General features: G+C 40.2%; 4 protein-coding genes and 1 non-coding gene across 6 annotated transcripts; 2 read left to right on the top strand and 3 right to left on the bottom strand.

Annotated features, from left to right (window-relative positions):
• The first annotated feature begins 3,019 nt into the window (after positions 1-3,019).
• LOC122047920 (probable ADP-ribosylation factor GTPase-activating protein AGD14) lies at positions 3,020-8,911 on the top strand. Of its 2 annotated transcripts, none has more exons than XM_042609465.1 (13): positions 3,020-3,317; positions 3,451-3,612; positions 3,805-3,866; positions 4,475-4,562; positions 4,657-4,718; positions 4,817-4,913; positions 5,046-5,480; positions 5,585-6,091; positions 6,207-6,317; positions 7,636-7,713; positions 8,092-8,218; positions 8,284-8,329; positions 8,404-8,911. In XM_042609465.1, exons 2-13 carry the CDS (start codon positions 3,517-3,519, stop codon positions 8,456-8,458), a joined length of 1,764 nt encoding a protein of 587 aa, XP_042465399.1. In that variant the 5' UTR covers positions 3,020-3,317; positions 3,451-3,516; the 3' UTR covers positions 8,459-8,911. The 2 variants fall into 2 exon arrangements, with proteins under 2 accessions (XP_042465399.1, XP_042465393.1); XM_042609459.1 differs by having other exon boundaries at positions 3,020-3,346.
• A 3,493-nt stretch (positions 8,912-12,404) lies between these two features.
• Positions 12,405-12,476, bottom strand: TRNAT-CGU. Its single transcript has one exon. It is a non-coding gene; the product is annotated as a tRNA-Thr (tRNA).
• Positions 12,477-13,068: 592 nt separating this feature from the next.
• Positions 13,069-13,647, bottom strand: LOC122022498 (chaperone protein dnaJ 20, chloroplastic-like). The gene has a single exon (XM_042580552.1). It carries the CDS (start codon positions 13,645-13,647, stop codon positions 13,069-13,071), a length of 579 nt encoding a protein of 192 aa, XP_042436486.1.
• A 5,074-nt stretch (positions 13,648-18,721) lies between these two features.
• Positions 18,722-19,264, bottom strand: LOC122022414 (chaperone protein dnaJ 20, chloroplastic-like). The gene has a single exon (XM_042580444.1). It carries the CDS (start codon positions 19,262-19,264, stop codon positions 18,722-18,724), a length of 543 nt encoding a protein of 180 aa, XP_042436378.1.
• A 2,562-nt stretch (positions 19,265-21,826) lies between these two features.
• LOC122026717 (chaperone protein dnaJ 20, chloroplastic-like) lies at positions 21,827-22,734 on the top strand. Its single transcript, XM_042585766.1, has one exon. The coding sequence runs from the start codon at positions 21,902-21,904 to the stop codon at positions 22,433-22,435; it is 534 nt and encodes a 177-aa protein (XP_042441700.1). The 5' UTR covers positions 21,827-21,901; the 3' UTR covers positions 22,436-22,734.
• The last annotated feature ends 905 nt before the right edge of the window (positions 22,735-23,639 follow it).

Here is a 23,639-nt window from a genome sequence, read left to right as displayed (position 1 = left end):
TGATATAGATGCATCAAATTCTAACAGAACATCATCTAAGTTAAACATAAAATTAAAGGTCTTTCCATAGGCATAAGCATACATAGTGACAAATCAAGTACACGTTGCTCATGAGAAAAAACATTATTAGGATGAAAAGTGATACACTATGTAGTCTTACATTTTTAATATTTAGAAGTCACTATATCATCACTGGTAAGTAAAACACTTTTTATATGATATATTAGTCTCAACTCTATATATTTTTATAATTGAATAAAAAAGACAAAACAAATATCAATTGATCAAGTTAATGACTAGGAATGGAACTCCTAATCCAAGTATCTCACAGTAGGTCAATTACATTATAAATCTAATTTTATCAACTAGCAATTATCAACTCTAAAACATGACTATAATTTTAGCATACATCATAGTAAAATAAACTAGGAATGGAAAACAAGCTGAGCCAAGACAAGCATGGTTGTATTCAAAAGCAATCTAACTTTAACCAAGGATTCCCGTGTGTAAGAGATCAGAATGTTGAATTGGCAAATTCAATAGGCCTGCTCATAGGAATGGAAACCAAGCTGAGCCAAGACAAGCATGGTTGTATTCAAAAGCAATCTAACCTTAACCAAGGATAAATGATACGAAATACAACTGAAACTTTAACCAAGGATAACTTCAATAGACCTTGCTTAGGCAGGAGGGGACTTGCGGCGGCGGCAGGAGAGGGGAGAGAGCAGCGCTCGGCAATGGAGAGAGCAGAGCTCGGCGATGGAGAAAGCTGAGCTTCGCGAGGGAGAGAGCAACGCTCGGTGGGGAGAGTTGTAGCAAATCTCAGAGGCACGGCGAGGGCGAGAGGCGCAGCGAGAGAGAGCTGCAGCAGATCTCAGAGGCACGGCAAGGGCGAGAGGCGAGAGGCGCGGCGAGGGCGAGAGGTGCGGCGAGGGCGAGAGGTGCGGCGAGGGTTGAGGTCGCGGCTTCTCTCTCGCTGCGATGCTTTTTTTTCTCACGCGCTTATTTCTTTGGTTCACTTTCACAGCACCGCAGCTGACGTGGACGGAGCCGCATTTTCACCGCACCATAAGCACCGCAGCATATAAATTCTCTCTCTCTCTCTCTCTCTATATATATATATATATATATATATGAGAAATATTATGCTGCAGCCTTATGTGCGGTTTTGCTGCGGTACTTGTCACGTTGGACCGATCAGGCTCCAACCTGATCGGTCTGGGAGTCTCCTGATCGGTTTGTGGACCGATCAGACTCTAGGCTGATCGGTCCCCAGACCGATCAACCAACTCTATGTGAGAGGTGGTTTCGAAGCCTGATCGGTCTGTGGACCGATCAGGCTATAGGTGGATCGGTCCACAGACCGATCCCCTACCTTTTTTGTGTTGATTTTGGAGCCTGATCGGTCTAGGGACCGATCAGCCTAGGGCCTGATCGGTCCACAGACCGATCAGGTTGGAGCCTGATCGGTCCAGGCCGCTGACGTGGCAAGTACCACAGCAAAACCGCACAAAAGGCGCCGCAGCATAATATTTCTCATATATATATATATATATATTTTATTTATGTGAATAAATATGCAAAATTCAATGTATTTAACGTCGATCCAGTGGCTTAGATTTGACTCGACATTTCAGATTCCCGTCCGAACCCAAGCGAACCGGCTCGGACCCAGTGGATTAGAGTCATTTCGCTGAACCGACAAATTCCCAGATAACCAGCGGCGGCGGCCCTTTCTTCCGCCGCTGCGATTTATTTCCTTGTCTCGTTTCATCCTCCGCCGCCGCCGCCACCGCCACCTTCTTCCTTCCTCCGTCACACTCCAGCCGGCCAACATATCCCCTTGACATCCTTTAATTCGCCTCTATCCTTACTCAGCTTCGTTCCCTCCACCTTTCGGCAGGAATGCGACCATCTCCGCCACCCAGGTTGCCGCGGATTATAGGACTTGGATCTTCTGTTGAGATGAGTAAGTTCGCAGATCAACTTTGTTTTCGTTTGAGTTTCGGAACCCCGATGGCTCCTGATGAGAAATAGAAGCGAATCACCCTTCGCCTATCTGGACGGATACCTAATTCGAACGAACGCGTAGGAGAACTTGTTTGTTATCACCAACTCCAGCGTTCCTGATTGTACAATTTGGAATTTACAAAATAGTAATTCGTCTTATGTTCTGTAGTTGATTAAATCATCGCCGGCGAGTGGTCCTCTTACGTTCTTGCTCATATTTACGCTGTATAGCTATGATTGTCGACACGTTAGGTCAATGTCACACATTGAGTTTTTTTGTCAATGCGAAATATATTGATTGTTCGAATATGATAAATTTCATCGATGCTTGGTTATTGCAAATTAAAATGGATCATGTTTTGTAGATTATGAAGAAGAAGAAGAACACGAGGAACTGAGGCCGAAAAGGCATTGTAGCTCAGGAACGCAGAGGATGATTTTTTTCTGTAATTTCAATAACTAAAAGTTTAGTCTAATCATTGTTTTGTTTATCATGATGTAAACCCGAGAATTGTTGAATGGATAAAAACAAAAACAAAAAAAAATCTCTTTTTGATCATGTTTCTGGAGATCTCCATTATTTGTCACGAAATAAAAAACAACAATTGATTGATTGCCAACAAAAGTTGATGGAAGACATTAAGCAAGACCGTATCAATTTAATGCTAGACACTCTGTGTAAGTGGACACAAGTGTTTCTGTTCTGTGTTTTTTTAGTGCACTAAGCTAAAACATTTATGATTTCATTAATGCCCTTTGTCTTAACGCAGGTTGCAACTTTCAATAGATGGATTTCGATCTGTCCAATAAAAAACGGACAACAAGAACAAATAGGTGAGGCTGTTTATTGTCTCATTGCAATAAACAAATGATGAGAGTTGTTTTAAGCACATTTAATAAAATTCATGTGCGATGTTTATAATTTAATTTTTTTATATTGGTATATTTTCTAAAAAAAAAAGGAAATAAATAGATTCTTGTGCAGTTGCTTTTTTAATTATCACTGGCATTTAACACTGTAAAGATCGATCATGGCGGCAGGGGGTCAGCGGGGAGGAGTAAAATGCTGGTCTCGTTCTCCCACTCAATACTCATGATGGGGAGGAAGACATGGTTGATTGAGCAGTCATTATTAAATTCTTCTGGCGTTGATTCCTATTCTTAGCCATTTGTTTCCTCCCCCTTTCCTTTCTCCACTTCGCTGTCTCGAAATCATCAGTGCGCCGTCCTTTTCCTGCTGCACTGGTTGTTGATCTCCCACATCTGCTGCGCCCTGCCTCTCGCTGCTCTTCCGGCTCCCGATCTTGGTGATTCTTTCCTTTCCCGGCTGGATTTTGTGAGTCCTTTTTGCGAAGCCCTAAATTTGGCCACTCGAGATGTGTACTTTCCTTGCATCGGTTGGGTCGTGACTGTGCGCTCGCTGTCTGTGCCCAAAATTAGGTTTTGCCGTCCGAGGCTTTTGATTCGAACTGAAAAAGGTGCGTCTTTTGATTGAGAAACGCGAGGATGAGCAGCAAGAAGGAGGATGAGAGGAACGAAAAGGTCATCAGAGGCCTCCTCAAGCTTCCTCCGAACAGGAAGTGCATCAACTGCAACAGCCTGGTAAGATTGCTTTCTTATGCTGTATTTTTGTTCGCTAGATTACTTTACTGTGCTGTATTTGTTTCGCTAGATCTCTAGATTCGCTCTTTTCTCTATGATTCTTTCAGTGCGTAGCTTATCGAGTTCATATTTTTTTTATGGCTGTTTGTTTTGTTTCGGCTAATTTGGTCTCTTTTTTATTTTCGTTTCCAGGGTCCCCAGTATGTGTGCATCAATTTTTGGACTTTTATCTGCGTCACTTGCAGTGGCATACAGTATGTGATTCATGGATTCATTTTCTTTTAGTATTTGCTTCTTGCCTTACTGCTTCATTTAGTAATCACCTAATATGTTTGGTCAAAAGAGACATCTTCGGTTCATGGTCTTCAAAATTTTCCAGTTTAACAAGGAGTTTCATAGAAAGATTGATTTACCAAATTTAGAGCCACTTCCTTCTAATCTAAAACTTCAACTAAATTTGATTGCAAAGAGTAGTGCCAAATTGATTCAAACTAACTTTATACAATAATGGAACAGTAATTTAGAGTTTTTAAGGAATTTGTCTCGAACTTGATTATTAATGGGCAAGTCTTGTTACCATGTAATATATTAAGCTTTACAAGAATCTCACTTGTCAAATGAGATTCTTATGGAGATTCATGTTGAAGGTTCTTGAGCAATCATTACCAGAAATCAATAAATTCGCTCAACTATGTATGTTTTCTTATTTGTAGTTTTTGATTGCATTGCAGTTGGGACTTCCTTGACCATCGATAGTTTATTGACTGTCTCTTCTCTAGGATAACTCTACGCCAGTTCTCATACATTACAATCCCCTTTGTTTTCTAGTTTTTTATGCTTAATATATTTTTTTACGTTACAGTCGTGAATTTACTCATCGGGTTAAGTCTATATCTATGTCAAAATTTACTTCTCAAGAGGTTGAGGCTTTACAGAGAGGAGGCAATCAGGTAGCATAAAAAGTTCAGCTACTGTTTGTATGAAATAAGCTATGCACTTTTTACAAAATTTTCTTTCTGTTTTTTTTTTTTTTTCCTTTTTCAGCGCGCTAGAGAAATCTTCTTAAAGGATTGGGACACTGAGCGAATGAGGCTGCCTGACAGTAGGTAAATAGAGAACCTACTTTACCAGGATGAATAGAGAACCTACTTTACGACTATGTTGTGTTTCACATTCTTAATATTTATTTGAATACAAATTACAGCAACCTTGACAAGCTGAGAGAATTCATCAAAAAGGTTTATGTGGATAAGAAATACTCCAGCACGAGATCCTCTGACAAGCCACCTAGAGACGTGCAAGTAATCTACACCCACATTATTTTTCTCTCAGTTTTTCTGTGATATAATGCAATGTCGGTAATTATATTTGTTTTAAAAATTTCTTATAGTTTAACATATTTTATTGCCTTGTCCTTTTACTACCCTGGACAGAACCAGAAGAACCATGAGGATCACAGAAGAGCTAGTTCTTACCATTCCTTTTCTCAAAGTCCACCTTATGAAGACCAATATGAAGAAAAATATAGTGGTAGAAAAACTGGAACTCTAACAAGAAAACCTGGCTCAGATCGTGGTCTTTATGAAGGCAAAATCTCTAGCTTCATGTACAGTCCTGCTTACCAGGGTAAGCAGCAACAGCAGGACAGACTTGGTAATATGAGTCCGAATTCAAGGAATTCAGACTATTCAGTTACCAGTGGAGCAGATTCATCTATACTCCAGTCTCCAAATATTCAAGATAATGGTCATGGTAGTCCTTTTCGACAAGTAAGGGATATCTTAGTGCAAGATACACAACCCCCTGGATTGAACGCAGATTCTGGTTCAAACACTGGGATGAATTCAGATGGTTTCCCATGTTCGCAGGTCATTTTACCATTATGTCTTTGTAGATAATGAACGACTTGTTTCTTTTGATAAGAAGCAAATTAGCAATGGAAATATAACTCTATTCTTATTTTGTTGTCCAGAGGACCGCGTCTTCAAGCAGCTTTGGTTCCTTTGACAGCAATTCTGCATCTTTGACACCGTCTAGTTCAAGTAACATAATTGATCTTGTTCTGGAGCCTGATAATTCTTCTCTACCTAAACATTCAGAGATACCAATTCATCCATCTTTGATGCATACTTCTGCTTCAACACATACTGGGAGTCAGGATCTTTTTAATCCATCGCTTATGGAGCAACCAGTTCCTTCATTGGGTCCATCTACAGATATGTTTGCTTTTAATCGTCAACCTACATCTACAGTCGGTCCAGAAGTAAAAGAATTATCCAAACCATTATCTGAAAGTGTAGGGTGGGCCACGTTTGACTTGCTTCAAGTCAACATGTCTCCTGAACTGAACCTGGACTCAGCTGCAGTTTCTCAGGCAAATGTCCATCCATTTCCAGAAAACACAACTGATAACCTTTTCTTATTTTTTGAAAACCAGAACACCAATATTATGCCATCTGTTTCTGTCACAAATTCTCAGGTGAGCATGTTGACAAAAAGCTAGACAAGTACTATTTCATTTAATAATTTTGCTGATTATACATTAACTGTTTCAGCTTATGATACTCTGATCTGTGTTTTTTTTCCTTTTTCAGACTTGGGATGCTTTTGGTTTTTCTGAAGGAAGTTTTCAACCAAAATCATTTGAGAATATATCACAAATCAGTGAAGCACAAGTTTTTGCAAATGATCTAACTCCGTCTAAGGTTCTATTTGCCAATCTAAAGGATCAATTTTTTTTTTTTCCAATTATAATGTTCCCTGCAAGCTTATGCCCATCAGAATTGTATGCTTGAAATTTAGTTTCTTACGAGCATATTTAGAAAATTGTCAATATTAGTTGCAAAGTAGGATCATACGAATTTGTTGATCTTAGTGTACAATTAGTTTAATTGTATGATATAGTTCAAGGGAGGAGAAAAATTTAAATCTATTGTCAGATTATGGTTGGAAGTATTTAACAATACAGTGGACTAGAATTGCATATAAATGAAAATACCCCTATCCGCAATTATAGTTCCAAATAATCCATGAATTGTGAAACTTGACAAATGTTACAAAAATGACCATTAAAACAAACAATTAAGGCTTTTAGAAATCAATAGATCAGTGGTAGATAGTGGAACTCTCACCCACTGTGACATGCCACTTGGATCACAATCCTGTCAGAGATTAGCCTTGTTCACAAACACAACTGAGGAGGTTTAAACCAAAGTTATAAACTTCCAATTATTTTGTTGTTGTTGTATAGTGACCCAGGTGCCTTTTGATGGAGCACTTGAACCAAAATAAGATAACAGAGGTCTTGGTTAATTTGGAAAATAGGGCATGGCAGATCTTTGAGACCGTTCATTATTGAACAAACTTTCATTATGAACAAACTTTCAACTTATGACGACAATGAGTCTAACCTCCTGAAAAACTTCCCTTTTAGTTAGGTTTACCATCTTGGTCACAATCAATTTGGATCTATTTTCAGCTCTAAAATATATCAAATATTTAGGCTGTTGATGATTGGAAAGAATATGAAATAGAAAAAAATAAATGAATCATAGCTGACTATTTATAGATAGCCATGATCCTTTTGTAGGTTTCATTCCATGTGGAGGATGAATCCATTATTTGTTTGCTTCAGTTCTACCTTTGAAGGGCCATTTCAAGTTTTTCTCATCTTTGTTTTATTTATCCAGAATGTCCTTCGACATTCTTGTCTTTTCCGTCAATAAAGATTTGGTGGAATTGCAGCCAAAAAGCTAAACAAAAATTATATTTGTTACCCTGCTATTACCAAGTTGATGAAGCCATCATAAGATGTGCAAGCAGTATTTATTTTTATTGGAAAGGAGGAAATAAATAATCAGAAAAAATAATGCATATTTGATCTATTGATAACTAGGTTTCTCGTACATGTTATAACATATCTTGTAAAACGTATTTTTAGTTTGATACAATTTTAAAAGGAAAAATCTACAAATCCATTTGATGCATTGCCTTTGCTCAACAAAATTGTCAATGTGACTACAGGGAGGGGATATTCAAGTAAGGAGATCTAAAAATCCATTTGATCTTCCATTTGATTCAGAGCCTGATGTGAATGATAAGGTAAGTAAGCACTAAAACTATGTAAAAAAGTTTGTCAGAGTATGAGCTTTTTTTATAACTTTTTAAATGTTATTTTACCATGAAAAAAATAAAACTTTGAACAAGTTGAGATGGAATCGTGGGAGCAATTCTGCGAATGAATGCTCAAGGAAAAGTTTTAGATGGCTTGGTGGCAGTTTACTGATGAATTTGGTCCAAACTGTTCTAGTTAACCTATGCTCTTGATCTAGAGTCAATAATTGGACATGCACAAAAATGGTTATGCTTCCGGATAAGAAGCTTTGATCATTTATATTCGCTTTTAGTTGATTACACAAAGTTAGAACAATCAGTTTTAATTATAAATGATGCCTTACATTACCCCTGCTGCTTTTTCAGTTTCTGGATCTGAGCCAATTGCAGACTACCTTGCCAGATTCGCTCCTGCATACTGATTTACTTGGATTTCCACAAACATGGTTTCCCCAGAATCCAGATGCTTCATATGCACCGCCTGTAACTCAAGGTAACCTTTCAGTAAAAAGATTGATGATTCTATGCCTCCGATTAAAATTTCCTTTTCCTCTTCAGGAAGCCTTAAATATAATGGAGGGGAAGTGCCAAGCTCTCAGTTGCGGTATGGTTTGGTGAATCCCTTTATTCTGTTATCGTGCTTTTGAAAGTAACTCAATGTCGTGTTGCTACTGCCAGGGACATAACTTCACAAGGTCCTATTGCGTCAGTTGGCAGGAATCCTTTTGCTTAACATTAGTTGAAGCCTATGTTGCTTAAGAAGCATTACGATCGGTCTGGTCCAACTTCATGCCCCATCTCTGGAGTACATAAAGAGTGCACCTGTGTTGATACTATTTCCATTCGAACCTCATGCCGTAAAATCAAGTCTGAAGGTTGTATGAAGGATACCAAGTCTATCTAGTATTCTTGGTTGATCAAGTGGAAGTGCCTAAACTTGTTGGAAATTGAAAGATAGCTGATAAAGTATGCATATCCAACGCCCGAATGCTGTTGCATACTGGGCTCTTGTCTTGCCTCGATAAGCACTTACATTTTACACGGGAATATAATTTAGAGTATGCTGATGCCCAAACCTGGTCTGTCTAATCATGGTGGCTTTGTTTCTTTTTGCTCAGCAAATGTAATAGTAATGTTATTACTTGGTTTTCCTAAATTGAATGCTGGTATGGAAGAATAGTACTCAGGTCTGAAACACCATAGCTTAATTACTTGTGTTTGTTGTTTTCAAATGTCTTATCATCTATCCATCTCTTGCGTTAAGTCAATGGTTGTGTGCATCTTTATTAATTGTCTGAAGTGATGAGTTGATGTCTCAGTTTAAATAACAATAATAATAATAATTAAATTTTTTCTCATTATATGAGGTCGGTTGTATAAATTTTTTTATATCATTGAACTTTATCTCTTATTATATTATTATCTATATTTAAATAAATTTTATCTTATTTTATTATTGCTAATTAAGTCTTTTTTGATTTTTTTTTATTTGATATACATGTTTATTATAGTTTCACATCGTTTAACTGGAATATTTATTGGTCGTCTAAGCATATGTCCGTACCATCTTAAACGTCTCTCGGAGTTTTTCCTCAATAGATGCAACTTCGACTTTCTCTCTAATGCTCTCATTTTTTATTGTGTCCATCCTTGTATGTCCACATATCCACCTTAACATCCTTATCTCTGTAATTCTCATCTTCTGCTCATGTGCTCGAGTCATAGCCCAACATTCAGCTTCATATAACATAGCAGGTCTAACTGCGATTTTATAGAACTTACCTTTAAGTTTAAGAGATACTTTACGATCACATAAAACATTCGACGCTTCCCTCCATTTCACCCATCCTGCTTGTATTCTATGTAAAACATCTCTCTCAATCCCTCCATCATTTTACAAAAATGATCCTAAATATTTAAATATCTCGGTTCTGGACAGCTCGTCCTCTCCTATCTTAACAATTGTTTCATTACTTCTAATATTGCTAAACTTAAATTCCATATATTCTGCCTTTAATCTACTAAGTTTAAAATCTTTCTCTTCTAGTGTTTCCCTCCAAGATTCTAGTTTAGCATTTACTCCTTCACGTATCTCATCTACCAAAATAATATCATATGCAAACAACATGCACAACGGTATTGTGTCTTGAATGTGTGCAGTGAGTTCATCTATAATTAGTGCAAAAAGATAGAGACTTAAATCTGATCCTTGATGTAACTTTATCTTTATTGGAAATGCTTCAGTTACTCCACCTAAAGTCTTTACTCTGATTGTTACATTCTCATACATATCCTTAATTAGTTTAATATATATTACGCTAACACAACTCTTTTCTAAAATTCTCCATATAATTTCTCTTGGGATTCTATCATAAGTTTTTTCTAAGTCAATGAATACCATGTGTAGATCTTGTTTTTGTTCCCGATATTTTTTAATTAATTGTCTAAGAAGATGTATAGCTTCTATTGTCGACCTTTCAAGCATGAACCCAAATTGATTTTATGTTACTGTGATCTCTTTCCTTAATCTTTTTTCTATTATTTTTTCTCAAAGTTTCATAGTATGACTTATTAGTTTAATACCCCTATAGTTTGCACAATTTTGTACGTCTCCCTTATTCTTATATAAGGGAACTAGAGTATTTATCCTCCATTGATCAGACATGTTTTTCGTTTTCAATATCATGTTAAATAATTTTGTAAGTCATTCAATACCTTGTTTCCCTAACTACTTCCATACCTCTATCGAAATATCATCTGGTCCAACGGCTTTTTCATTGTGCATCTTATTTAAACTTTGTTTTACTTCTGAAGTTTGAATTCTATGATAAAAATTAAAATTTCTATGCTCATTTGACCTACTTAAATTACCTAAGTTAAGTTGGTCACCTAAACCTTCATTAAAAAGTTGATGAAAATACCTCTTACATCGCTCTTTTATTTCTCTATCGTTTACTAATACCCTATTACATTTATCTTTAATACATTTTATCTGGCTAAGATCTCTTATTTATTTTTCTCTCACTTTAGCTATTCTATAAATGTCTCTTTCCTCTTCTTTTGTATCCAATTTTTGATATAACTGTTCAAAAGTTTCATTTTTTGTTTCACTCACTACTTTCTTAGCTTCTTTCTTGGCTATTGTATATTTTTTTAAGTTTTCCTCGGTCTTACAAATATATAATTTCTTATAAGTTATTCGTTTTTCCTTCTTTTTTTTTTTTATACTTTTTCATTCTACCACCAAGATTCTTTACTTAGTGGTGCATGTCCCTTTGACTCACCGAGTACACTCTTAGCTACTATTTTCAACTTTGATACCATCTTATCCCATGTTGTATTAGAGTCATAGTATATTTCACCTAATACTTGTATTTCTACCTTCTCTTTAAATATATTTTGCTTCCCATCCTTTAACTTCCACCACTTAATTCTAGGAATTGTATATATTTTCTTTCTATTGATACTATGTTTGAGGCATATATCCAACACTACTACCCTATGCTGGGTAGTTAAGCTTTCTCCAGGGATGACTTTGTAATCTTTACAAATCTTTGTATCCTTCTTCCTAACCATAAGAAAGTCAATTTATAATTTATTATTCTCACTTTTGAATATGACTAAGTGTTCTTCTATTTTCTTAAAAAACGTATTAGCTAATATAATGTCATATGCTATCGTAAAATCTAATATAGTTTTCCCTTCCTCATTCCTCATTCCAAACCCATAACTCCTATGTACTCTCTCATATTCCTCATTTTTCACTCCGACATGCATATTTAGATCACCTCCTATTAAAATCATTTCATTTGATGGAATATTTTGTAATATTTCATCTAAGTCCTCCCAAAATCTCGATTTGGTAGCTTCATTTAATCCTACTTGTAGTGCATATACGCTAATTATGTTCCTAGTCTTTTTCACTACTATTATCTTAAGGGCTATAATTCTATCCCTTTTTCTAACTACTTCTACAACTTCGTCCTTTAACAAACTATCTACAATAATACTCACTCCATTTCTTACTTTACTCTACCCGAGTTCTCTATCATCTTTTGTCTCTTGTATACACAAAATATGCATCTCAAGTAACTATAGTAAAACCTAACCTGTTGACCCTTTGGCTTTTCCAACAATATGCATATATTTAAGTAATTGTCGCTCTGTCAGACCATAATGAAACCGTAATTTCTGTTTTTCTTCTAGACGAATATGATATTGCGATCTTTTACTAGAACGCAATTGGTTTTTAGGATCACTTTTGGAACTAGGTCTTTTACTAGTTAGTCATGGTAAAAGTACCCGGACGACGTATGTTTTTGAAACGAGGTCCTCAGTAACGAGACATAAAGACTCCTTTTTTATTTTATTGAAATTTCATTGTTTAAGAATAAACAAAAATGAAAATACCTTGTAACGCGAACTCTTACATATTTAGCACTACACCCGAGTTCTAAAGATGTAGCGGTCCTTGCCGACTACACCCGAGTTCTAAAGATGTAGCGGTCCTTGCCGAGACGTTACCAGTGCGTTGGATCATTACCCTGCAGTGCGTTGGATTCATTCATTGGATATTTGTTATAGTTTGTTGATTTACAACCTAACGCAATCCTTCTCCTTTATCCAATCTTAGGTCATGGGTGGAGCTAAAAGGTGATGGGAAATAAAAATAACAAGATAGCTCCCAGCGAGGATCGAACTCGCGACCTTTCGCTTACGAAGCGAACGCACTACCACTATGCTACGGAAGCAGATGTTTAAATGAAAAATAAATATTTATAACATTATTTTCTTATCGTCATTGAATCATTTGATCCAAACAAGAAAACTGTGATTTAAAAGTGATTTGTAAGAAATAGATTGCAATTGCAAATTAAAAAAGATTAAAGTTCGGCTTGGGTGGATAAGAACATGATGCAATTTTTTACTTTGCAAAATGCTGATTCGTTATTGTTCTTAAAAACTTATCTGAATTGACAAAAAAGGAATAAAGATATGGAAATAATATTCTCATCCATCCTTTAGCTTCCCAAGTCAGTGAAATTAAATGTTCTCTCCATGAGACTGAGGGCCACAATCAAAGAGGGCAGGCCAAATGATCACATTAAAATGATTTGATTTTATAATTTTGAAAAAATGATTAAATTTTAAAATGATTTGATTTTAGAAAAGGAAAAAGGTAAAAAGAAAAGTCATCCTTATAATTTTCAAAGACCAAAAACTAATATATTTATTAAACAATATAATATATACATCACATGCCATCGCCTAGATCTGATCGTACAGGTGTTAAAAACATATACGACGTGATCTAAAATCACTCATCTCAGCCGTTCAATTATTCTACGATCCAAAGGGTCGGGCCCGCCGGATGCGGCCGCCCCACGTCTCCTCCCCCGCGGTCTCCGCCCGCCGCTGGAGCCCGTCCAGCTGCGCCTCCCAGTTCCCGAACCCAAACCCCACCACTCCGTCCCCGCGCCTCCTGCGTCGGGCGGATCCATCTCGGAAGGCCGGGGCGGCGCCGACGGAGGCCGCCCAGAGGTCGCCGGAGAGAGAGAGGTCGTAGTCTCTGCGGCTGGCGGGGTCGGACAGCACCTCGTAGGCCTCGCGCGCCAGCATGAACCGCTCGGCGTAGCGGCGCTCGTCGCCGGCTGACCGGCAGGCGTCGGGGTGCCACCGCAGGGCCTGGCGGCGGTAGGCGGCGCGGATCTCGCTGGGCCCTGCAGTGTGGGACACTGACAGAAGGTCGTACATGGATTCCGATGCTGGAGCAGAGGCGGAGACGGCGGCGGCGGCGGCGGCGGCGGAGGAGGCAGACACCCTGAGTCGAGGAGCAGCTGCTATTTTTAATTTGGCAGGGATTGGGGAGAAGGAAGATCTGTACAAGGAGTTAGAGGGACATGAAAGAGCCAAAGCTGCCATTTCCTTTGAGAGAATCTAGTGATCTTGTTGCTATTTAGGGTTTAGATGATGAAGAAGCTTCAGATACGGCAGGGAGCTTTATAGAGAGATTGAATTAAGATTGAAAAAAAAGAGAGAGATAATTAAAAGTAAAAAAGATGAATAAAGACAAAAGAAACGGTGGGTCCATCATAATCTTCTAGAAAATCTTATAAAGGATTGGCTTCTAGACGAAAACCATCAATTCCTATGCACGTATACACTATATGTACATATATACATGTATTTTGTTATTTTATTTTAGAAAGTTAAGATTCGAAGAAAATCTCATTACGTGAGATCCTGCTACGCGACAACGAGGCAATCTAATTTTAAGATTTAATTATGGAAAATGTCGGCCCCGCTAGCTGTCGGTGGTTGGATGCGGAAGGATCCAACGCCAACGAACATCTTATCCAATCGAACCTTCCATTGCTATTTGCAGGAAACTATGGGCTTAAATGCAATGTGGCAATATTAATAAATAAATAAACGATCCGAGTTACCCTCACTTTGGAGTTTGGACCACGTGGCAGCAGCACAATCACACATACAAATCGAAGACCTGAAATCTAATAATAATATTATTCTATTTTATCATTTGTTGATTTAGAATTTATTTTAAATTTGCCAGATATTTCTATTTTATTTTCAATTAGAAGCTTCCGGTGTTAGTGAATTTCCAAGCTGGTAGAGATTAGTTGGGGAATAAATTGCTCGCATTGGATCAGTAGTATGGAGTAAACGCGTATTAGTTGGGAAAAATAAAATAAAATAAATGATAATAAAAGGTTCTATAAATATTTTACGTGTATAATTATTACATTTGAAAAAAGATAATATTATAATTAATAATATTTGTTCAGCACGCAAGGAAGTGTTTGGACTAGAAGCATAGATAATTTATAAAATTATGTGTAAGAACGAATTTTATATATATAAAAAAATTGAACATCCAAAAAAATGTTTGGATTGGAGGTACAGATGAATGAATGAATGAATTGTGAAAGCTAGTTTGAGCGTTTTTTAATGTTGTGCTTTAGGTGTTGGCTCACTTGAGAAGTTTGATCGAGAGAAAAAAAAAAGTTTTATTCCATTCAATTTCAAATAGATGGAAAAAAATAGTTAAAATTGATTCCTGGATGAATTTTATATTATCTTAATTGACACTCGTATAATTTGTTTTTATTGATTTTTTAAAGAAAATAAATAATAAGGAGCAAATTACTTAAAAGTATAAGTTTAAGTTTCTTAAATATTTAAATCGTGCATTTTCTTTTTCAAATTAATAAATGATATACTAATTTTCTAAAATACTTCTCTCTTGTTTTTTTTTTTAAGCTTCCTTTAGCTTTAAGTTTAAATTTGGTTTCAGTTGGGGAGAGTGGAAGAGTATTTTAGAAATCAGTAGAATGCGTAATTTAAGTATTTACAAAACTTAGAGTGCGTTTGGTTTACGGATGTTTCATTTTCATTTTCGAAAAAATATGTATTTTTTAGAAAATAGAAAATGTTATCTATTTTTTGAGAAAACAAACATAGAAAATATAAACCAAACATCATTTTTCAGTAACGTGCGTTTTTCAAAAAATGGAAATGAAAAATATGCAAATCAAACACGCCCTTAGTGATCCCATTGGGAAACGATAGAGAGGAATTATCAATGAGTTGGCTTGGGAGTCGACCGTAAAATGTTTTCAAACTCAGAACGCTATGCTTGTAAGCACAAGTAGGTGAAGGAAGAAGATTATCAGGAAACGGATTGGGGGTCCTAACGCGACTACTCTAATGATTAAAACAATATTGTAAAAAAAAATAATAGAATTTTAGAAGAAGGTTAGTGGACTTGCGTACTTACACCAGCCGAAAGGTCCCCTTTTATAATGTTTCTATGATCTGCGTATTTAATGAGACATCACATCATAATGATACGACATGTCTAATTGTCGCTTATTGCCGTATCAAAGTGGTCCCATTGTATATGTGTGTATGAGTATCTTGTATCTTGATAGAGATATTCTCCTTATTTTCTGGCAAATCTTCGTGGAGTGTTAATTATGAAATAGATCTATGGGCCAAAAGGCTTGATGTGCCGCCAATTGCCAGTCCCATTATTGGGGAGATGGGCCATAAGCAACAAGCCTAGTTTCTAATTAGGGGGTGACAAGGCCTGTGAATAATTAAGTGGGGAGTTGAACCCCTTGGTGACCTTCAAATAGGGAGTTGGACCTTTGGGATATTCGCGGTTGATTGAAATATGGTGAAAAGTAGAGCCCCATAAAGTAACTAAGTAGGGAGTTGGGTTCTGAGAATATTCGAGTGCGGAGTTAGGCCCAAGACGTTCGTTCAGCATCAGCCGATCGAAGTGTGGTGGAGAGTAGAACCCAGTAACTACGCGGAGAGCTGGACCTTGATGGCCTCTGAATGGAGAACTAGGTCCCAAGGAGTCCGATCGGAGCATGGCGAGGAGTAGAGCCTGTAAGTAACTAAGTGGGAAGTTGAATCTCGAGAATATCCGAGTGGGGAGCTAGGCCCCAAGGGTGTCCGATTGGCTGATGTCGATCAAAGTGTGGTGGGGAGCATGGCCCCGTAACTACGTCGGGAGCATAGCCCCGTAACTATGCGGGAAGTTGGGCCCCGATGACCTCCGAGTGGAGAACAGGAGAACTAAGCCCCAGGGATGTCCGATTGGAGCATAGTGGGATGTAGAGCCCTGTAAGTAACTAAGTGGAGAGTTGAACCCTGAGAATATCCGAGTGGGAAGGTAGGCCCCACGGATGTCTGATTGGCTAATGCCGATCAGAGTGTGGTGGGGCACAGGGCCTTGTAACTATGCTGGGAGTTAGGCCTCAATTGTTGGATCGAGAAGCGCCAGAGGGGGGGTGAATAGCGCTCGTGGCTATTTCGTTCGATTTAAAACGTGTCGAGTGAAAATACAGCGGAAATTATAAAAAAAACACAATACACAAAGACACGAGGAGTTACTTGGTTCGGAGCCTGTGGTGACTCCTACTCCAAGGCCCACGCTCGTTGAGCGTTTACGGTGGGCAACACTTATAATATCGAAAAGATGTTACAACTTTAAGTACAATAAACAGAAATTAAATATACCAACGACACTGAAAATAACAGATTCGGGGCTCTGGGTCGTCAGAATGTTGTTGCAGCACTTCAGGATGGACTCGTTAGCAGCTAGATGCAGAAGGATTGCTTTCACGTTGTTGTTTAGGACTGCTGGTCGAGACTCCCTTATAAAGGGTGTTCAAGGCACCTCCATCAAGCTCCAAGGCGCCTCCAACAAGCCGAGTCAGCCGTGTGGATCAGATCGAGCCAACTCACACCTCATCCACTTGAAGGCGCCTCCAACGCCTTCCAAGGCGCCTTCAGTCGGCGGTTCAAGGCGCCTCCAGCTCCTCTTCGCAGTTGGCTTCGACTTTGCACTTGAGGCGCCTCCAAGCCCCATGGAGGCGCCTCGGACACTGTTCATCCGAGGTCTAGTGTGCTATTTTGTCCCTGCACAATGTGTTAGTCCACAAAATACACATCTACCCTGCAAGACAAAGTTAGCATACACAAATATGATAAGAAAGGTGTTTGATAGTCTCTAGACTGTCCGGATTTGACTTCGGATTTCCAACTGAAAACCCTAGGTCGACCCGACGCCTACTGTTCCCTCTGCGGGGAACGCGTCCTCACCTACTCCTCTTAGGAGAGTTACTTGTTGCCAGTGCGATCCTCCAGATCGACTAGACTTTTGCTCAGTGTTCGATGCATCCGAACTTTCTGCTGGACGCCCGCTCCCCCCGACCCGTCCAGTCTTCCACCTGGTTCGCGACACTAGAACTTTCCACCTAGGGTTACCACCCCCTAGGACTTTTGCCTGAAGCCCTCGACCCACCAAGACTTTTCGCATAGGGTTACCACCCCCTAGGGGTTTCCACCTGCCTAACTGCAGCTAGGACTTTTGCCTAAGTACACTTAGGACTTTCTTGTAATCTCATTCAAACTGTTAGATCACAACATAACCTTAACTTTGAATCCTTTGTCATTATCAAAACACTGGTTCGATCGTCGGATGCTTCTCGCACCAACACCAATGACCTCCAAGTGGGGAGTTGGGCCATAAGAATGTCCGATCGATATCGGCCAATTGGAGCGTGGTGGGGAGTAGAGAGCTCCATAAGTAACTAAATGGGGAGTTGGATCCCAGAGATTCGTGTGGAGAGTTGGGCCTAGGGATGTACGATCGACATTGATCGATTAGAGCGTGGCGGAGAGCAGAATCTCGTAAGTAACTAAGTGGGGGAATTGAGCCCCGAGGATATCCAAGTGGGGAGTTGGGCCTAAGGATATCCGATCAGCATCACCCCAGCGGAGCATGGTGGGGAGCAGAGCCTCATGAGTAACTACGCGATGAGCTGGGCCTTGATGGCCTCCGAGTGAGGAGTTGGGCCTCTCGAATGTTCGATCAGAATCAGCCGGTCGGAGCGTAGTGGGAAGCAGAGCCCCGTAAATAACCAAATGAGAAGTTAGGCCCCGAGAATATCCAAATGGGGAGCTAGGCCTCGAGGACATTCATTCGACACTAGCTAATTGAAGCTATCTAATTGGCGTTAAGTTTTACCAAGCTGACCACTCGAGTTGATCCACCTGACTGCCACTTACTCTGGTCCTGTTAACCGTGTACCCTATCCGGGGATCCCTCACTATTTACCATATCATTTAGGTATTATTATTTTTATTATTATTATTATTAATATATATATTTTTTAGTTAACATCAGTAACTTTCCACGATTCGAATCAACTAATTCCCGATGAATCATTAGGTTTGTTGAAGCACAAGAACGGAAATCTACCAGATTTATCAATAGATAATCACGATTCTTGATAGAAATCATCAAAAAAAATCCCCTCAGGATATATATACAAAAAAGGAATGGGAAAAAAAACAAAAAAAAGGGTGCCTCCATGGATCAACTGCTGGAATCATAAATTTAATTGTTATAGATTTCGAGATCTTTTTAGATTCCAGCCTTCGCCGTGGACTCGATCCACTACGCGCCGCAGGCCCTCCGCGCGCGGCCGCCCCAGGTCTCCTCCGCGGCGCCGTTCTCCGCCACGGCCGACCGGCGCAGGAGCTCATCCAGCTGCGTCTCCCAGTTCCCGAAGCCCGTCACTCCTCCCTCTCGCCGCCGATCGCGCCCCTCGCGGAAGGCCGGGGCGGCGCCGACGGCGGCGGCCCAGCGGTCGCCGGAGAGCCCGAGGTCGTAGTTGCGGCGGAGGGCGGGATCGGAGAGAACCTCGTACGCCTCCCGTGCCTGCATGAATCGCTCCGCGTAGCGGCGCTCGTCCCCTGCGGAGCGGCAAGCGTCCGGGTGCCACCGCAGGGCCACCCGCCTGTAGGCGGCCCGGATCTCACTGGCCCCGGCGGTGTGGGACACGGAGAGAAGGTCGTACATGGTAGTCGGTGCCGCCGGAGCGGCTACCGCCACGGCAGAGGCGGAGACCCTGATTCGAGGAGCTCTGCTGACGTTGGGAACAGGAGAGAAGGTGGACTTGCCCACCGGAGAAACAGAGGAGAGAGCGAAAATCGCCATTAATTTTTGATGTCGTATCAGTGGAAGAGAATCGATTGCACAGATGAAGAGAAACATTTCAGAGATAAAAACGAAGATTTATAGAAGCTGATGAGTGATGAGGAGTTTTTTTCTTCATTCTTGTTTTTCCAAAAAAAAAAAACTATTTATTTATTTATCTATTGATTTATTGTGTTGAAGGAAGGAAGGAAGGAAGGATTTGTGAATTAAGACGGCGGCTCACAGACACCCACAGTTTTCTAGTAAAGGGATGGCTTCTAGACGGCAAATTGATTTGAAAATGAAAACCATTGATCATTTACGTAATTGCTTGTAGAATGGTCGATGAGACAGGTTGGTCAGTTCAACTTCATGAACCTTTTTCAACAAACCAAACGTATTCATCATTCAGTTTTCTAAAAAGTCCCAAGTGGAAGTCACAAAGTCATCAATTAAATCATTTATTGTTTGTTAACGGAACCTTCTGTTGACAGGATTGGGAAACTTTCATTCTAGAACATTGGTATGGTTTTAAAATTGTAGAGCCGTTTTAATAATTTTACATGCTTTTGATCATTTAAAAATATTGACACCTTTTTTACTTTTTACCCATTTAATTTGGTCGTTTTAAATACTTTAATCATTTATTAAGTTTTTCACAATTCCCTCTAAAGTTTAATTAATGTTAATATGCTTTTAATATTTTTATTTTGTTGTCAAAACGTCTCTTCGTTCTCAATAAATAAATAAATGATACGGTGCATAATAATAGAGTCCGATAAAATCAAATAGTCAGAAATTAAGGAGACATGATAATCGAAAATTAAATAGACGTGACAATCAGAAGTTAAAGGGATGTGACAGTCAGAAGTCAAAGGGACGTGACAGTCAGAAGTCAAGGGAACGTGACGGTCGGCGGTAAGGTAAAGGAGAAGTAGGACTGTGAGATTACGTTAGTAATATGGTTCCGATCGAGTTCTTGTAGATCAGGACTCCAGATCGGACACCTTGATCTAAAACATAGGGGGTAGTTGGAGTAATATCTGACCTAGATCCATCTGGTTGGGTTTTCGCGGCTCGATTATATCGAGGCCTGATTCTCTCCGTGAGCTAAATCTCGATCAGTCAACCCCTGGTCGGTTCTTGGACGATCTCACCATAGCTCCCGACTCCCCCAAGATTTGGGGCAGATGTTATACCAAACAGAACAACCTGAGCTACCCTATTCATTCCCCGTCGGGCCAGAAGGTTGGGACAGGAGGTGCTACACAACAACAAGGTCAGAGAATCGCAACCGTCTATTAGAAAGTAACGGCTGAATGTCAGGAAATATTCTAGCAGTCTACTGTCACATGTGAATGGAACCTTCCTTCAGTTTATAAAAGGATGTTACGTGTCCTCCATCACCCGACAAGTCTTGACACCCGACATTCTCTAACATCAGGCAGGCTCCAGAAGATACGCACTGTCATATAAAAAGGAAGGTCCTCTCCCTTGCGCAGGTACACTCTCTCGTATACTGTTCTTTCTCACTCGTACATTGTTCTTTTTGGGGAAAAGTACCTGACTTGAACGTTGGAGGGTCTGCTCCGGAGACTTTTTCTCTAATTTCTGGCCTCTAACATCCCGCGTATTTGTCTGAGTGTGTGCAGAACTCAGGTACTATTGACTTAGTCATCAGTGTCCGTCAGAGTGTCACAGTCGCTTCTCCATCAATATCAATGATAACTCATTCGATTTTTATCTGACCCATATTTTAAACAGAATAAATAAATAAATAAATAAATAAATAAATAAATAAATAAATAATTTAGACGGTTATTTAAAAAGGCAAAATACTTATTAGGAATATCAAATTTAGATGCTGAATGGATTTTCTAAAAGAGCATTTATAAAAAACCGCAGGAGAACATTTCTCAATCCGATGTCCGTTTTATGTTTCTCTGCGGGCGCAAGTTGGCCGCGGTATCGAGTCGGTGCCTCGGCGGATTCATAAAAATCCAACCCGGACAGTGTCAGCTGGTAAAAAATTCCACAAGTAGATCCACAAAGTAGCTTGCGTGGGAGAGAAAATTCGCTGGATCTGGACATAAATTTAAATAAGATATCAAAAGATGCGACCGTCGCGTCTGCGTGAGGACGACACGTGTAATTGACGGTAACGTCCTTCCTACCAACTGTTATTTGCCTATTCTTATCCACATCATCTCCTTGCTCGCGTTGCAAGCTTACCAGCTTCGAGTTCTAGAAGCCTTCCGAGTTACAATTCGTGACGTGTCCTCTTCTCCATAATTAGAGGTTGTAGATGGCATGTAAGCAGCTCATGAGTTATCTTCATCTCAATTTCATAGGTCATCCGAGTTCATATATAATGAAATACTTATCACATAAAATTATGGGATCGAAACTCAAGATAATCAGGGCATAAATCTCCGGTCCCTGTGTAACTCACCCCATCTACCACATGCTCGCTCAGGATGTTATAATTTACCTCCCTCGTGATGGCCTTGGGTCGGATACGGCGGAGGCGCTGGAGATGAGCGATTTCACCTTTTTGCCCCATGAGTTATCTTCATCTCTCTATAAATCTCTCAAACTACTTCGTCATTTAGATCCCTAAATTGTAACAAGATCACTAACAAGATTCTCTCAAACAAAATGGCAGCTTTAGCTCTTTCATGTCCCTCTAATTCCTTGTACAGATCTTCCTTCGCCCCAATCCCTGCCAAATCAACAGTAGCCGCTGCTCCTCGACTCAGGGTCTCTGCCTCGGCCACGGACACGATGTACGACCTTCTCTCCGTATCGCGGACCGCCGGGCCAAGCGAGATCCGCGCGGCGTACCGACGGGTGGCCCTGCGGTGGCACCCGGACGCGTGCCGGTCCGCCGGGGAGGAGCGCCGCTACGCGGAGCGCTTCATGGAGGCGCGAGAGGCCTACGAGGTGCTGTGCGACCCCGTCCGCCGCCGCGATTACGACCTCGCCCTCTCCGGCGACCGCTGGGCTGCCGCCGTCGGCGCCGGCCCGGCCTTCTGCGAGGGGCGCCATCGCCGGCGAGGAGGCGCGGCGGTGTCGTTTGGGAACTGGGAAACGCAGCTGGACGGGCTCCGGCGGCGGTCGGCCGTGGCGGAAGCCGGCGAGGAGGAAACGAGGGGCGGCCGCGTGCGCCGGGCCCGCGGCGCCGCCGTCTAATGGATCGAGCCTTTTGGCGGCGTTTGGCATCGATTGGACGGCTCCGATCGGGTGACTCCTGTATCGATTCGCCGGCGGCGGCTCGATGGAAGGAAGGACCTATCTTCGAATCGACAAACAAGATCTCGAAATATTCAATAGATTCAAGAATGACGGCGAAAGGATGGGATCAAGATCAGGAATCTTGCGTTGGATATGTGAATGAAAATAAAGGTGGATGGGAATAGCTTGTGTATGAAGATCACAAATGTATAGACAGAAATTAAATTCTCTCTTACACGTCGATGCGGAGGCGTAAATTCTGTGCTGGATTTTACTGAATCATATTGATTCATATGCGAGTATCGAATGTGGACAGATCGGGTAAAATTTGTTTAAGTAAAATAATTAATATTTTGTCACATGTATATACTTTTACTACTACTCAAGTGCTCAACGGATGCATTATCCGTTAATGGCGTATCCATAATCTCTCAAATGACATTTTAATCCGGTAAATAGTCGTCAATCGACCATTTAACATAGCCAAATGGGATTTCAATCTGATAAATAGTCTTTAATCGACATAGCTAAATGGGAGACACTCTTAATGGGAGATGTTCTTATATGAGAAAACTAAATTTCAAAAAAAAAACAGAGAAGATAAGCGAAAGCTATAATAAAGAAGACTATCTTGTATTTTCCATCACTTTCATCCTCTCCTCTTAGTTGTGCATCTTTTGTTTGACAAATATTTGTGATAATATTCGGATACTTTTTTTAATTTAATTTATCATGATCATCAGTGTATGATGAGAATTACAGTTTATCATTATATCCATGATAATTTCGAAACACAACTAGAGGTAGGATGAATCTATTTTAAATACACTCGCCATACGCATGCTTCGACATCATGTCTTCCCGATTCAAGTAATCGAGCGATTTCACTCTCAACTCGGTTACAACATCCACTCGGGAATACTACCCGAGCACATGGAACTCAGGTAATAATTAAGAGTCGTTAGACACATGCATGGCCAGCTCAAGTCTATTTGAGACCCTAGGCAGAAAATGTTTTTTAGGCAATTGACGTTGATCCCGTCCGGAAGTTGAGTCGGATGAAGGCGGGCCTTGCTATTCTAAAAGTTGACGGAGAGTCGTTGAGATACTGAGTCAGCGAGGTACCCCCTGGACAAGTTCGCACGGGCGGCTCTACGGAGAG

This window comes from Zingiber officinale, chromosome 1B, assembly GCF_018446385.1.
Source record: "Zingiber officinale cultivar Zhangliang chromosome 1B, Zo_v1.1, whole genome shotgun sequence".
Lineage (NCBI taxonomy): Eukaryota > Viridiplantae > Streptophyta > Magnoliopsida > Zingiberales > Zingiberaceae > Zingiber > Zingiber officinale.
The sequence above is the reverse complement of the archived record's forward strand: the minus strand, read 5'-3'. Positions and strand labels throughout refer to the sequence as shown.

What these genes read in the sequence shown, in the direction of transcription:
- LOC122022414 (XM_042580444.1), bottom strand. Translation starts at nt 19,264, where the DNA reads ATGGCGATTTTCGCTCTCTCCTCTGTTTCTCCGGTGGGCAAGTCCACC.
- LOC122026717 (XM_042585766.1), top strand. Translation starts at nt 21,902, where the DNA reads ATGGCAGCTTTAGCTCTTTCATGTCCCTCTAATTCCTTGTACAGATCT.
- LOC122047920 (XM_042609465.1), top strand. Translation starts at nt 3,517, where the DNA reads ATGAGCAGCAAGAAGGAGGATGAGAGGAACGAAAAGGTCATCAGAGGC. An exon ending in TTTCTGTCACAAATTCTCAG is followed by an intron (nt 6,092 to 6,206) that starts GTGAGCATGTTG and finishes TTCCTTTTTCAG; the next exon opens with ACTTGGGATGCTTTTGGTTT. An exon ending in TGCACCGCCTGTAACTCAAG is followed by an intron (nt 8,219 to 8,283) that starts GTAACCTTTCAG and finishes TTTCCTCTTCAG; the next exon opens with GAAGCCTTAAATATAATGGA.
- LOC122022498 (XM_042580552.1), bottom strand. Translation starts at nt 13,647, where the DNA reads ATGGCAGCTTTGGCTCTTTCATGTCCCTCTAACTCCTTGTACAGATCT.